The sequence below is a fragment of the Podarcis liolepis genome (assembly GCF_965112155.1).
Source record: "Podarcis liolepis genome assembly, chromosome: 2".
Classification (NCBI taxonomy): Eukaryota; Metazoa; Chordata; class Lepidosauria; order Squamata; family Lacertidae; genus Podarcis; species Podarcis liolepis.
In genome coordinates this window covers 41,967,888-41,984,216 of record NC_139555.1, presented here as the reverse complement: position 1 = coordinate 41,984,216, position 16,329 = coordinate 41,967,888, and the positions used below count along the sequence as shown (strand labels likewise).

Here is a 16,329-nt window from a genome sequence, read left to right as displayed (position 1 = left end):
CTACACAGATCTGGCTGGCACAGGGCACAAAACCACAGCTCGCCCCTATACACGAAGCCAAGCCAGAGCACAACTAAGTGCAGTACAGCCATCTTCTCAGAAAAACTCTTCACAAGCTCAAGAGGTCAAGACACGAAAGCTTTAGCAACTAATCCACACCTAATGACCCACCTAAGTGGTACTCAGAATATCACTCAAGAAATCACTCAAGATATCCCTCAAGTAATTAAGGAACAAAAGAAGAAAAGGCACACTAACCTGGGAACTTCCTCTCTGCCCAGAACGTTGGAGGCTATACACCACACCCCCTCAACAGTATTTATAGGAACTCAAACACTGAGATCCTGCTCTGTTCCAGTAACAAGAAGCCGAAAGCACCAGCCTGAAGATGACGAGTGAGACCTCGTCGAAACGTCGCCTAGACACCCCAACTCTTACACGGGAAGACACCCGAAGACACCAAAACCTGCATTCCTGTACCCGTGAAAATCTACGAAAGCATATATATATATATATATATATATATATATATATATATATATATATGCAGGTTTTGGTGTCTTCGGGTGTCTTCCCGTGTAAGAGTTGGGGTGTCTAGGCGACGTTTCGACGAGGTCTCACTCGTCATCTTCAGGCCTGAAGATGACGAGTGAGACCTCGTCGAAACGTCTCCTAGACACCCCAACTCTTACACGGGAAGACACCCGAAGACACCAAAACCTGCATTCCTGTACCCGTGAAAATCTACGAAAGCATATATATATATATATATATATATATATATATGTGTGTGTGTGTGTGTGTGTGTGTGTGTGTGTTCAATAGCACACCTTCTCTTAGGGTTAGGATGTAAAATTCAGGTAACTGATAATATTTGTATTAAACCTACAGCAACACCTGCTGCTACTTGGAGATACCCTGGAAAAACTTGAATGGCTGCAAAATGCTGAAATGAACATGTGGGTCCTGCTTCAATGGCAGTAAGTAGTGACTCATTTCTTGCCTAAATTCAAAGTCTGGTTCTTATTATCTTGAAAGCCCTCAATGGACTGAGCCCAGAGTACTTGAAGGAGTATCCTTTGCAGTATGATCCTACATGCTTCTGAGGTCAACTGAAGAGGATTTCATGTGTAGTTTGATTCCTGGCTTTAGTTGAAGCCGATTTTGCGGAGAGTGCAGGGGAAGGAGAGGCTGACTTTTGCTCATGTGACGGTGGGTTTTGCCCTCTTTAGTGGAAAGGCAGGAATATAAATGGGGGGGGGGGCTTTACTTAGGCAATATGTAGAAAATTTGGTATTCTCAGAACTTGAAGGACACTTGGCTTATCTACACTTCTCACAAGGTTAGTGCATCAACTCCCTCTGTCTCAAGCAGCATAGGCGCAATCACTAGTTTTAATGGGCTTGATATTAGGCAGCCTTACATCCAGATGTAAGTGGCTCTGAGACTGGATGCTAGCTGAACCATCTAACTTCAGAGAACAGTTGAACCAAAGTAATCAGAACCGCTCACTTCCCTCGTCCACCTATCCTATAACACCTCTCTGAATCCATCGAGCCAAATTGCAGGCAGTTGTGACTCCATGGAGATCTCACTTAGGGTAACACGAGGGCTCTGCATTTTCTTCAGAGGACAGTACTGGTGATCTCAGAAGGGTATATGAGCTGTTGGGAGGCCAAGGCCTGCTTTGTATAGTATGCAGGCAGCATGGTTGCGCCACACACAAAAGGGCACTTCTGCAGCGTTTGAGGCCATGCGATTCCCATAACATTGTGGCAACTGAGTGGATTTGTGGTCACACAGCTGCAGTTTGCAGCAGCAACCACAGTGCTTGCATCCTGTATAAAGGTGGCCCAACAGGCAGGAAAGGAGACCAACAGTGCTTTGCAGATTATTATTTCAGTAGAACAGGCCAAGAAGTGGCCTGAAAATGAGCCATACAATATTGGACAACAGAACACCATTCTACTGGGAAATGTACAGATGGCCAGATTTGTGGTGACATTTGGGAAACAGAGTCCCCCTCAGTACTACTATATGTGCCCCTGTGCTCTCATAACTAGGCCTGTCTTGTCTACCTGTAGCATTTCATTGCTTGGGTCTGTATCCTTCCTCCTCTCCGATGACTGCTTCACCCAGGTAACCAATGGTGCATTGGTTTACATCATGGCAAATCAGAATGACACACCTTATGTATTTGACACACCATATTCAAGATGGCACACAAGACTTTTGTTTCCGGAGAGGTTCTATAGCAGACCCTCTCATAGGTCAACAGCTTTTATTGTCCATAGGGTTGGGCACCAGAGATGTTTGAAGATAACTATGCTCAGCATAAATTATGGAGAAAATTGCCTCTCCCTTTCCCGCTACTGTGTGACCATACCTGTGTGCATTGCAGCTAGTGGCAAACACTTCAGAGCGTATGCCTGTTGCTCAGGAATAGAACATAAGCAACGATGGCTCGTGACCTTTGCCTTCTTCCCTTCTCAGCCCAGTTTCTGTTAAGCAAAGTACAGTGTTTCTTATGGCTCTGATCTGTGGCCTACGAACACAACACACCAATGAAAAGCAGCTCTGCAGTTGCTTTCGGCTGGTGCTGTACACAAAACTTGATTGGTAAAAAGGGACAGGATATCACTTTTCCAATGCGTGCCTCTCTGAAAAAATGCAGAGAGAAAATAAAAGCTCATGAAGGGAAATTCCTGAGGCTGCCCAGTGAAGGCCACTAATGTCAGGAACTATTGTTCAATGCACATATTTAGACTGTTTAGCTCTGTGGGATCCTATTTAATGCAGGAGCTCTACATCTCATTGTGCAGAACTGGAGCAGGACCTTGTAGCATGGGGATGCAAGTACGCAGTGGAATGAGCCAATAGTCCAGGGTTTTTACACAGGCTCAGCCACTGCATGTAGCTGTTGGAACAGAGGTCAGGACCAGGCAGGGAGATGGGGTGTACATGTCAATTAGAATTTACATCTGTTCCAAATATTCAAATTCCAACTAAAGTTGGACCTACAAATATTTCTTGGAAAGAGTTTACAGACACTCAGTGTCTAATTATCACTGTACAGTGGCTGTACAATGTGCCCAATTAGTATACAAGAGGAACAAGCACCTGCAGGATGAGATTAGGATGCAGCAAGACTGGCAGCCCAAAAATATTATTGGGCAGGAGGGATGAAAAGAGAAAGCTTTTGAAAACTGTATCTTTCCAAGAAATCCTGTAAAATAACTAGCCTTTCTGAAGATTTCCCAGGGGTAGCTGAAAGCTGCAGGCTGGCAAGAAGCCAAGCATAGATTGAGCTGTGATCAACTTTTCATGGCATGACAATCAGGCTACAGCTATTCCACAGCTCTTGCAACTTGTCTATCTTCAACCACATCCTGGATGTAAAAATGGATGTGAAATGTTGGTGCCTCTTGTTGCAGAGAGAAGCAATTCTGTCCCATTTCTTTTTAAAAAAATATATTTACATGTTGGGAATTTACATACATGAGGATGGATGGAAGAAGTGGGGGGCTGGCAAACACCTATCAGCAGAATTGTGCTTATAAACAAATCCACCTCACTCCTTCTACCACCCTGGAGGTTGGCAATCTTATAGGCACTGGAATAGTTCTGTTCTACAGTTACCTGTAAAACAATGTGGTTTTCCAACCGTGGCAGGCATTGTCACTCAGTCTAGGAGTTGGGTAACAGTGCTTGCCACTGGAATTTGCCCAATGACCTGGAAGAACCATGCTTAGGTGGACTGGAGTTTTTACTTTCTGTCTTACAGAATGGACCTTGGTTGGAACCGGCCTCAGTCATGACTGCAGCTGACAGTCCTGGTAAAACTAAACCTCTGTCAAGCACTAAGATCACAACCGAATCCCATTACGCCGGATTGGAAGGTTTGTCGATTTGGCCATATTACGCCAATTTTGTGTGAGATTGTTGTCAGTATGTCTTAAAGTCCTAGCCTGGCAACCCTAGAGAGTAGCTGCAGGCAAGCCCTTGAAAGGAGCCATAATCTGAATGGCTTTCCTTGACAGAAACTGGGCACATCAGGACACCTTACCTGCATCACCTCTCCCTGTTCCGGTTTTGTTTTTTCCTCTTTATGTCAATAACATGTAGATGAATTTCCAAAACAACACAGACAGGACTGTCGGAAGAGTCTGTCTTTTCAGACATAGAGTTAGAGGTTATCTTGGCCATAAGGCCACTGCAGTGTAGGGCACTGAAGCCACCCCGGTCCATAGATGGATTATCTACAATGCACAGTGTCTCTGATCAAACAGTCACCTCTGTCTTGCTGGCTGTGCGGTAATGGTGGTGGTGCCCTGGGATATAGTGTAGCTGCTCCACTGTGTTGTGCCGCCGGGAGGCAAAGGCCTGGCGCTTGGCAGACGTTTGGTTCATACTCAAGGTGTTGTACAAGTTATTTGAGGCACTGGGATGGGAGTGCATCTTAGTCATCCGATAGCGATCCAAGACAGGCGTCGAAACAAAGACGTCTGAGTGCGACAAAGCCCGCGACATGGACTGCTCTCCGAAACCCGAGTGCTCTGGAGACAGCAGCGGGTCTTGGGAGTGGAGGCGCTCGGTGGATAGCAGCTGTTCGTCAGAGAGGATCCGCTCGTAAGACATGCTGAACTCCTCCGGCATGATCCTCTCTGGGGACAGCACTCGGTCCTGGGACATGGCCCGCATCACGCGGCGCGGCCGCTCCCTCTGAGTGGTCTGTTTCTGGGAGAGCTGGATGACGTTGAGAGGGAGGGTCCCTCTGGCCGCCAAGTCTGGGAGGTGCCTCTTTCTGGAGTAATACTCCTCAGCTTCCTTGTCAGCTGTGTGGAGGAAAGAGATGGGAAAGATAACGTTAAGGCTTTGCAAAAGTGTCAAGCAAGGGTGGAAGGCATTTTTTTAAAAAAGGTATGTCAATATGGTAAATGTGCAATGCAGGAAGTAATCTAGAGTGCTGCCATCATGCGGAACATCAATGGCTACTCCACTTGTGGAATATACAATTTTGCATATGGAGGATTTTTTTTACAAATCGTAGTAAAACCCCTTAGAGTAGAGTGGAGACCAGCACTTCCTCAGCAGCTCCTTCCCAGATCTTTATTAATTGCCACTTCTAATAGGGATGAGGAACCTGGGGCCTTCCAGTTGCTGTTGGATCCCCATGTTCCCCATCCCTGATTTATAATACGCTATTACAAAAACTATTTAAACTGCTAGGACAAAAGAGCTGCAGAAGACAGTTATATTCCCTGTGAAATATTTCATGTGCTCACTGGTGCTTAATTTCAACTGTACAGTGGTGCCTCGCAAGACAAAATTAATTCGTTCCGCGAGTTTTGTCGTCTTGCGATTTTTTTCGTCTTGCGAAGCACGGTGTCGGGAAAGTTTTGGAAAAGCTTCAAAAATCACCAAAGTCTTTAAAAACCTCAAAAAAGGCTACCACACCGTGTTCTATGAGTTGCTCCTCGAAGTCAAGTCGCAACTGTATTAGCGGTGTTAAGAAAAAGGAAACAAACTTGCAAGACGTTTCCGTTTTGCGAAGCAAGCCCATAGGGAAAATAGTCTTGCGAAGCAGCTCAAAAAACAAAAAACCCTTTCGTCTAGCGAGTTTTTTGTATTGCGAGGCATTCGTCTTGCGAGGTACCACTGTATTGGTGATAGAATCTGTCCCTTCCCAGGTCATGTTGCAGCACTAAACTATGGAAGAAATGGAAGGACGTATGTGACGGAATTCGCTACAAGTGGACCAAGCATCAAACTCGCCCATAATCAACCTGTCTGAACTCTTTGCAAAGCAGTCTTGCTTGCAGCAACTCTCTCTGGATTTCCCCGATACTATTTTTTTCTATTTTTTAAATGACAAAATTTGTTCCAATACTAATCATCACGTTTGATCTGCTCACTGGGTGCTGCTGAAATGTGTTTTCACTTTAACTTCTGTCTCATTGATTCACTGTTGATGTGACTATGTTGGCATTAACCACCATTAACATTCACTGCTTTATTGTTAACCTGTCTCTCACTTTTTGCCCCTGTGACTTAGGCAAACATACACAGAAAGTGCAGTCATTGTCTTTCGTCATAATGTGAATCTGATGCATATTTTTATAATAATCAGTTATTTTTTCTGTGATGCTGTTATGCTTATTACTTTTCAATAATAACCCATGCAAAAATATAAACTGCATTTTTTGTTCTCTTTTCTGGGCTAAGTGTGGGTGGGGTTTTTGAGAGGTGGTGGAGGAATCATGAACTCACAAGTGCCCCAAAATCTGTCCTGTTCTAGAACTAAGTTTTTTTGGTGGGGGAAAATAAACAGCACCCCCAGTCAGCACCCCAACAAAATGCATTTACCTCCTCCACCACCACCCATCTTGCATCAGTAAATCTTCAAAATGCATTCATTTTCCAGTTCTGAGAATGACTCTACTCATGATCATTCCTATATATACATTCAGCTAACATGAATTTCTCTGAATCATTCTGCAAAATCCCTATCCATCAACTTAAGCCACTTCCCCTACAATTCCAGCAGAGTGAAAGTCAGCTTCCCTATCCCCTAATTTCTGAACATATAGCTTGCTTGCTTATGGTAATGTGCACACACCGTCCTTCATAGGTCAGTTCAGGCATCAATTACTGGGACCACATACACGCCATACATTTAAAGCACTATGAATACCACTTTAAAGAGTTTTTGCTTTCCCCAAAGAATTCTGGGAACTGTAGTCAGTTAAGGGTGCTGATCAGTCCCTTCCCATAGCTATAATTTCCAGAGCGGTTTAACAATCAACAGGGAACTCTAGGAATTGTAGTTCTTTTAGGGGACCCTTAGACTACAGCTCCTATGAGTCTTTGGAGGAACCCATGATTGTTTAAAGTGGTGGCTTTAAATGAATGGTGTGAATGGGGTATGGGTCCTCCCTTCCGTCTCCCTGGCCATCAGATCCAACAGTCATTCTGAAGCAGAACCCAGCTAAAAGTTCGTCCGAGGGTGGTTTACAATATAAAAACACAAGAACACATAACATGGTAACAAACGGAAACAACAACCCCTGCTAAAGACAACAACTTCTTCAAAAACACATAGACATACATACAGAATTTAGATTTCTGTTTTAACCTAGTCCAGTTATAGCTCACACTTGCAGTACCTCACTCTGTATCACCCTTTACAAAGTTTCACTTACTTTGGAAAGCACAGTTAGTCCAAGGGGATCTTGCAGTGACCATCAGACTGCTAGGGTTAAAGGGATGAGCAGAAGCCTCCTGTGATGTATCTCTTGCAGGGGCTGTACCAATCAGACCACAGGTGGGATGTCAACATAAAGTAATGCAAAATTGTCACGTCGGAGGAAAGGCTTGCCTAGAATAATCTCCTGGACATGCTAGTTATACAGCAAGTATTTTATGCATGGAATAAAACATTTAATCCCCTACCTGCAGTCTGAAATGGTATAGACCAGTAATGGATATATCCAGTGGGACTTCTACTTGTCTGTTTTTGCTATTAAAGCTTAAAGTGTTTTCTGCTGAGCAGTATACACAACAAAGAGTTACAATGCTGTGCTCCAAAAACATATGGATCAAGAAGAGTACTGGCTGGAAAAGCAACAGTGGGAGGAGGCACCTATTCTGAAGCCTTCGCATTGGATAAATGATTGAATACCCGAGAGAGCATAAACAGCGTTATCAGTAATAAGGTCAAAGCATTAATCAATAATAGACTAAGATGCTGTGAGGTATACTTGGTGGCCTCAGTGAGAAACAGGGCTGAGCTAAAATGTAAGCCCCAACTTTGCAGTCTCATTTACAGGCTGTAAAGCTGAACCTGCTATACTGATATTTGGGGTGGGCGGGAAGAGTGGACTAAAAAATGGGCAAAGTTCATTCATTGTGCCAGGAAAAAGGAGACAGAAATGCACCCTTGTGTTTCCAAACAATGTGGGGATTGCATGGTGTGCTAAAGCTTCCCAACCCACAGCTGGCCCCACACATTGTCTGGGCAATTGGGCAAACGTCACAACTTCCTGCGCAGTAACTTGCAAGACACAGCTGAAAAATATGGAGAGCTGCAACTATGGTGCACCTGTGGCCCTCCAGACCTAGAGGGCCACATATCGCCCCACCCCTGGCCTATGCAACATGGGAGACTCTTCAAACATTGAGCCAATTCATAGTGCTAGAAGCTAGGACAGTCTGCCTCTGTCATCCAGGCAACTGGGTGACAGAAGCACACCCCCTCCACCTTTCTAGTGACTCAGTGTAAGAAGATAGGCTGAGTTACTCCACTCAACTGCCTTGGCAATTAAACTCTTCTCCCTATAGCTGCTCTTGGTGTGCTGCAGCCTCACTTCCACTGAGAAGTTTGTGAATTGTCACAGAAGAAAATAAGAAAATGAAGGATACATTATGAGGGCTCGGGCAGTAGGGTATGCCACACTTCATACCCTGCCCCCCAAATCTGCCCAAAATTATTAAAGTGGCAATACTTTGGCTTAGGCCTCATGCCAATCCAATGTCCCTAATGCAGTGAGACAAATCAATTGCCACTGTTTGGACCAGGGTATTTAGTTCACAATTTTGGATGCAGCGACCTGCCCCAGAGTACACAGGAAGAGCTAAAAATAGCAGGGATCTATTCGGGGAAGGGGCGTGTCAAGGGCTAAACTGCACTGTTCTTATTCTTGAATTTAAAAAAATGAATGTAAAGCTGGGTGCGCTTTAATAGGGAGGGACACCAAACACATGCTTGGTCAATAAGAAACAGCCTAGAAAAGAGGCTGCTGAGGTGATATCTGTGCAAGTTATCCTCGACCCTGATGTGAAAGAGCAAGCTCACTTCAGAAGGAAAGGACAATGAAATAAGGATCACCCAGCCAAAGATTCTCACAGCAAGTGGGGAGGACTTGGGGGGGGGGTGGCTTTCAGCCTAACCATGCACAGTGAGTAGCAAGAGAATGAAATGAGCAGACACCTACTTAATCTCTTCAGGGAAGAATATTTACTTGGGTTAGTCTTGATTGCAGACTCGTAGGATGGTGGGAGGTGGGAGAGGTTCTGGAAAGACCTGGAGAAGGACAGATCATAGGGCTCAGTGGCAGAGGTGAGGATGCTGTTCATCCGTGGCTTTTCTGCAACACAGGGAGAAAGAAGACTTCCATCGAAACAGAGCCATAAGAACAACGAAAGAGCGCTCGGCGTGCAGTAAGTTCGGGCACACCCATCACATCACCCAGACTTGCACTGAGAAGTAATTCAAACTGACACCAGCCAAGCTGCAAACAAGGAACCCAGGGCTTTGCTTCTTCAGTGTCCATTGCAATTATTAATGAAGGCAGAGTGTGCTGATACAGAATGCTTGCTCCTTCACCCAACTGATGCTAAGAAGACAGGCATCTCGTTATGTAACTGTAAATGTAGGTGAACAAGCCACGGGCTGCTCATTTCTCTATTCCGTTGGCTCCATTGCAAGCACAGACATGAACAAACGCATTTGTCTACCGAGTCCAACTAGTGGGCCAGCTGCTTTTCTGCTTTCTTCTTGCCTGGGCCTTGATCTTGCCCAATGCTTTTCGGCCTGTGGGTACATTTGCAAACCGGAAAAACGACACATGCGCCAAGCACACACGACAACCCGTTCTATTGACCACAACAGAATGCTCCTTTCCAGCCTAGTTTCAGTGGGGTGGAGGAAAAAGGTATTGCTGGCATCTGGGCACTTCTGGGCAAAAGTTTCACAACCCCTGCCCTCTAATCTACGGAAAATGCACTTAGTGCAGCTCAGCCCCATGTTTCTTTAACTGCTTGACCGAAGCAGAGAGAAATTCCACCTTCCTCCATCAAGACCCACTCCCCATGGCTCCTTTCCAATGATCACCTCCATCTCATCTTGGAGCCTGTGCCACTGGAAACATAGAGGCAAACCAACCAGATTGCAGAAAATTTTAAAATTCACACTACAGCAATAAACACTCAAGGTAGAGCAATAATGCGTAACTGAATCTTTTTGTTCCAATTCTTTTATATACTCTAGCAAACTGGCAGACCAGTTTGAAGGGCATATTGAAGGTCCTCCTTCCAGTTGCAAATCACCCTCTTGTGGAGATTGCTGGTTCTACCCCTATCCCAAAAGAGCCTTTACCCTTCACTTTCCCTCTCCCAACTCCTAGCCTCACTGTATCCCCATTTCGGGGAACTGGCACCAGCCATACCTGCCTTCCCTCATTTTTAATGCTTGGTTAGACAAATGGTCCTTCATTACTCATTTTTGAAAATTCATTATTAAAATATTATTGCTCTTAATTACAGTGATAATGACCATGATTATATCCAAAGGGAGCCCTTAGGTGCTTTCAATATAAACGTGGTGTAATTTTTCTATTAACGTGCCCTGTAATTTGTCATCTCACCATCAGAGTTATTTTTAAATACGAATGACTACAGCTCTGCTTGGGTCGTTGGAGAAAAACCATGGCCACACATCAACAGAGAGTGCAGTCATGGCCATATGTGTTGGAGAATGGCCTTTGCCTGCAGACGCAGCATCTGGTGGGATTAGGGGATGATCCCACACTTCTGAGAAAGCTACACATAGTATTTTGCAGCCTTCTCCAAACTGGTGCCCTCCTAGTATTTTGAAGCACAAATTCCATCATCCTTCACCATTGCCAATGCTGACTGAGGCTGCTGATGGGAGTTGTAGTTCTGTATCTGGAGAACATCAGATTGGGTCTTTTGCATCAACCATATCTCCTCTTCTATGCCTATAGGATGAGCGCCTCCCAGACGTGGCAGCAGATCCCATGTTTGAAGGTTCCAAGTTCTAAGAGCCTCAGCATCTCCTGACAGCCTTACACCAAATGATTGTAGTTACAGATAGGTAGCCGTGTTGGTCTGCCATAGTCAAAACAAAAAAATTCCTTCCGGTAGCACCTTAAAGACCAACTAAGTTAGTTCTTGGTATGAGTTTTCGTGTGCAAGCACACTTCTTCAGGTATCTGAAGAAGTGTGCTTGCACATGAAAGCTCATACCAAGAACTAACTTAGTTGGTCTTTAAGATGCTACCGGAAGGAATTTTTTTGTTTTGACCAAATGATTGTGCGTCTGAAGCCATGCCATGATTCTAATATATACAAAGAGAACACCTGCTTAGCAATGGTTGCTTTGTATCAGCAATCTTCTAGGGCGGCCATAGCTCAGTGGAAGCACATGCTTTGCATGCAGAATTCTACCTAGATTCTACCTCTAGTACCTCCAAGTCCACTAAGAAAGACCTCTCTCTCAGACCTAGCCAAGAACAGATACCATACTGGGCTAGGTGAGTCAACTGCCTGGCTCCGTATAAGGCAACTGAGAATCATTGAACCCATAGAGATCAAATGAACTGTGAGGCAGTTGGAGTCATGCTGTGACCAAATCCACACGGCTGTCTATCATATGGTTGGATAGGAAGAAAACTACAGTGGCTTGTGCTGATGTAACTGAAGAGTGCCTCTTGAGTTACACTGCCACACATCCTGCCCCGAGTCTCCTCTGGCTCACAGGATTTGGACAGGGGCTACTGAGCTGCTGATCAAAAGCACAAGCTGTCAACAGGAGGACCTGAGACTGAGGTTTTGGTGGTTGGATTCCAGCCACAAAAGGTTCGCTCACTGCAAACACACACCCAATACATTATAGAAAGAACAAGAGAAAAAGACAAAATGTTCCTGCAACCCTTTCAAGACCTTAACAGTGCTCATCCCCACAAGATTTCACCACACAATTGCTGGGTCAGCTGCTTCATATTAAGGTGTGTGTGTGTGTGTGTGTGTGTGTGTGTGTGTGTGTGTGTTAATCCAGACAACTAACAGAACATCCGCCCCCCCTCCATCACTGCACAGTGTAGTACAACTCTAGAGCTGATCATCTCACATCTTATGGAAGAAGAGTGCAGGGAGAAAGAAAACCTATCTATCACATTGATTTATATCCCACTCTTTCCCCAATGAACTCGCAGCAGTGTAAATATTCTTCCCTCAGTGATCAGGTTGAGGTAGTGACTGGGTCAAGGTCACCCAGCCAGGCTCATGGCTAAAGTGTGGATTTAAACATGGGTCTCTCCATAATGAAGAGCCCCTTTGGAGTCTGCTAAAGACCCATCAAATTCGCAATCTTGGTTCCCGCAATAGCCAACCAGATGCCCATGGGAAGCCCACAATCAAGAAATGAGCACAATAGCACTCTCCTCTTCCAGATCCCCAGCATCTAGGATTCAGAGACATACTGTCTCTCATAATGGGTATAGCACATAGCCATTGTGACTCATAGCCACCCCCCCTAGAGTTTAGACCAACACTTTAACCATTGCACCACAATGACCTTGTGATCTAGAGTCAGGCAACCTTTGATGCAAGGCTGCCAGCACAACACAGAACTGGGGAGGAGCTCCATAGGCCCTGCCACCTAATCTGGGCAGGCTGCAGAGTTTGTTTGGTATTGAAATCACATCCCTTTGCTGCAAATCAGATCAAATGACTGAAGCCGGAGTTTAAAATTGTCTTTCATCAGCCCAAGCTAGAGGAGAAAGGCCTGTCAAATTATAACATTTCTATATCACACCCAGGTGCTCAGGTATTAAAATAGGCAGAGATAAGAACATTAAAAATAGCGGCAGCAACTACTGTGAGAAAATCCCCAGATGATGGGGAAACAAAAAAACAAACAAAAAAAAAGGACATGGAGGGCGACTTCAGGCTGGTACCAATTGCAGCACTGCTCCTGGAAGCCCTGTCTGACTGTGGGTTTCTGAGGGATAATTCAAAGAACCAAATTGGCACAACAAGAGAGTAGTTGAGCTTCCATTGGAAATTGGTGGGCCGCTCTTACAATCCGATTAAGCAATTCTCTGACTGCTTTATTACACATGCAGCTCATGAATCTAACCCATGCTTGTTGTTGCCAAGAGTGGGTGGATGGATACTACAACCACCGTGGGGTGTGTGTGATTGGAGTATTCAGCAAAGACATTGCCTACTTCCTTCGCCACATGCTCAGCTCAGCCTGGATCCAGTGACTTCTGGACCCATATTTCTCCGCTTGCCAAGTGATAATGGGAACTGGCCCTCAACTAACAGCTGACAGTACATTTTCAAATATTTTCAGCAAGACTTCCAAACTTATTCTTGCAGACACTGCTCAGACATGTTTGCAAATAGAATTGGCATAAATGTATACCCTGGGGATGTGGCGTGGGCAGAGCTCCTATCCTGAATCCTAATGCTAAAACGCAGAATCTGAAGTTAGGCAAGGATACCAGGCACACTGCAGATTTTTCAGTCTTGACTCATTCCATCGAGGGTTAAGGATGATGCTTGTCATTTATGCAGCCTCAACTCTCTTGTTTTTTTAAATCTAGCAAATTTGAAGCAACTGCCCGCAGGCACTACCTGCTGCTAACATATGGAGCATTTCTTTGGGTTTGGTGTGTGATATCAATTCAATTGTATCATTACCCTGTATAAATCCCAGTGGCTGATCTCAGATAAGAACCCACTAATGAAGTGCCTTGGACAAAGGGAGCATGTGAGAGGCTCAGAGATGCATGCAGGCAGCCAAACATACATTTCAAATGAAAGCCACTTCCTTGTGAAGCTATGATCCTTTCCCAACATCAGGAGATTTCCAGTCCGGTTTAAAAATTTGTCCTGGAAACCCATGTGTATGTGTTTCAGAATTTCATGGTGTTCTGTCTGCTTGGTCATGAGTATGTCACCTGTCTATTGGCATCAGGTTTTTTACACACACACACACACACACACACACACACACACACACGAATAGCATTCGTACTCCTGAGCAATGTCAGAGTGGAACTGGTTTTGCTTGCCGGATCTCCTGGCTCATCTCTGCAGCACGTTCCACTAGTAACAGTGCGCCAGACTACTTGCTCTGAGAGTCCCTGCCTGCCACATCATACGATCCAGTAACCAATCCTCTCCTGCTCCTCCTTCCTGCCCAACTACATTCTTCAGGCACAAACAGAAAAATTGAGTTTAATACAACTGAGCACATCAAGGCCACCCAGAATGTTGTACAGTACAAGAAACACAGCAAGTACCCAACTTGTGGTGACCAGGTCTTCCTGCCCTCTTGGCTCTCTGGAAGGGAGAAAGGGTCAGAGAAATGTACATGTGCCCAGAAGAAGTCACACAGCAGCCCATTTCCCTGCTCAGTACATTTTGCTGTCTGAAGTGGATCCAAAATGATGGCTTCCGGTGATTGCAGGAGAAACAAATGCACCTCTGCCCCACTAGGTCCAAGACTTTTAAAGGACTTGCTTCAGACTCCTTTCCTGACTTCTTCTATTTTCAACTCCTCTCCTAGTGCTACTTAAAGCACATAGGTTTAGCCTACTGCATGGCTGGCCCAGCCTCGATATAGCAAATGTTTTCTCCCCATGATCAATTTTCTCTTCTGAATACTTCAGCCTGCATCTAATAGACTGGCTCCACGATTAGGCAACACCTTCTACTTACCAGGCAGCAGGAACCATTGATTCAAAATTACACTGTAAACAGAGACTTCATCAGCATGGGCACATTGTCTCTGCTCCAGTGCACCGGAAAGGAATTACAGTCACATCTCACAAAGATAAGTGATCTGCAATGGGATTATTGATAATTCGAAACAGTAGTTCCTTTCAAGCTTATATGTCAATGTTGTCATTTAAAAGCACAGCAGAGACAGCAAGAGGAGAGAGGAATTCGGCTAGAGGCTTCTAAATCAAAATATGAAACTAGAAGAGCTGCAATTGATGGGGACATCCCTTAGATCTGAAAAGAAAAAGGGGCAAGCCGCAAGATGCATGGCCACCATTTGATGAGTGTAGTATCAAGGGATGATCTGCATGCACAAATGAGCTATCACAGAGGGTTAGGAGCTGTATGCAGAAGGCCCCACGTTCAAATCTTTCTACATTCAGTTCAGATCACTACCAGTGCCAATACAAGACATGGTGCTGCCTGTGGGTGATGGACCATCCTCCTCCTCCTTTCTCCAGCATACGGTTGCAGCAATGCAGCAGTAGCACAGTCACGCTCCAGGCAGCTGTGCCAACAATGCCTTGCAAATTGGTTGGTTGGGTAGAAGCAGCAGTGGCTATACCAATGGGCTAGTGACAACAATGGCTAGATGGCCAGTCACAGCAAATAGACAGGGAAGCAAGATCAACTATCCCAGAATAAACTGAATGCTCATTATCATCTCCTATACAGTGCTTTATGGTGGTGTCAGCACACACATTCTTCTGTGCACCATCAAGCACTAAGTGATTAAGTAATTTGCGTGCAAGTGTGTACCTTTGCAAACCTTGAGGAGAGTGGCTGAAATATACAAGCATATTCCAGGTTTGGGGCCAAAGCTCTCGCCAAAGAGGTTTGAGGTCCATCTTAAACCAGTGTTCATTTGCAGCTTCATTAATGTATAATCCCGAGCTTTTCGTCACAAAACTTTGGCATCGGTTTGGAGGGCATCCAAAATTTCAGGGTTATGCGTTAATGAAGTTGGGCTGTGGAAGCAAACACTTGTTACTGCTAAAGTGCTGGTGATTGTGACAAATAAGTTCACCATCAGAGCTCATCATGCGATTTGCAACGTGTGTAGAGCTCTGTGGGACGCAGGGCATACCTGGCTGAATGCAGAGATTTTGCATTTCAAGAGTGAGCAAGGCAATTAATTGCCTCCTTAGCGTGAAGCATGTGAAATTAAGCACCCCACATTTATCTAACAGGCATGCATGAAATCAGAACAGCTTCTCGCCATCTGTTTTGCCATGTAGTCAATCAGAAGCATGGATGGATGGGGGCTGCAAATGAGAGGTTACCTTGAAGTCTATTTCCAATATTTAGCAGCATCAGAGAAGAAACTGAAATGGCTTGGGAAGCTACCATATGCATAATGTAGCTGAGAGTCAAGGTCAGTGCCTTGATAGGTTTTTGTGTTGGAAGAGACAGTACATGCATTCTATTATAAAGCTGCTGGGTAAACGGCGAGCTTTCTTCTCACTTGAAGATGTGTTCAAATGCCTGTTTTTCAGGATAAGCCACATTCGTTCTTGCTGCCTTTAATTTATGTTCCTTCTATCCCTCACATTCAAACAGCATACTTGCAAGAGGTTTCCCTCACTTATCTTAAAACACACACACACGCAAATGAAAATTGCTGATGTAATTCTAATTACACAGCACCACCAACGTTGTTTGATAATGTAAGAAAAACCTACAGGTACAGCAGAGATTAATATGAATAATTTATATAGCACTTATTTTTTATTG

General features: G+C 44.7%; 1 protein-coding gene across 7 annotated transcripts in view; it reads right to left on the bottom strand.

The window, feature by feature from the left end:
* Positions 1 to 1,208: 1,208 nt before the first annotated feature.
* The window catches only part of SHISA6 (shisa family member 6), a 261,607-nt gene continuing 246,486 nt past the window's right edge, over positions 1,209 to 16,329 (bottom strand). For 2 of the 7 annotated variants that reach the window (XM_083487574.1, XM_083487576.1), the window contains 3 exons: positions 8,994 to 9,146; positions 7,203 to 7,304; positions 1,209 to 4,835 (listed from right to left, as the gene is read on the bottom strand). In XM_083487574.1, coding sequence (XP_083343700.1) covers positions 4,282 to 4,835; positions 7,203 to 7,304; positions 8,994 to 9,146 — 809 coding nt within the window. In that variant the 3' untranslated portion in view covers positions 1,209 to 4,281. The remainder of the gene's footprint in view (positions 4,836 to 7,202; positions 7,305 to 8,993; positions 9,147 to 16,329) is intronic. The other 5 variants (XM_083487577.1, XM_083487579.1, XM_083487575.1 and 2 more) reach the window with 4 other exon arrangements.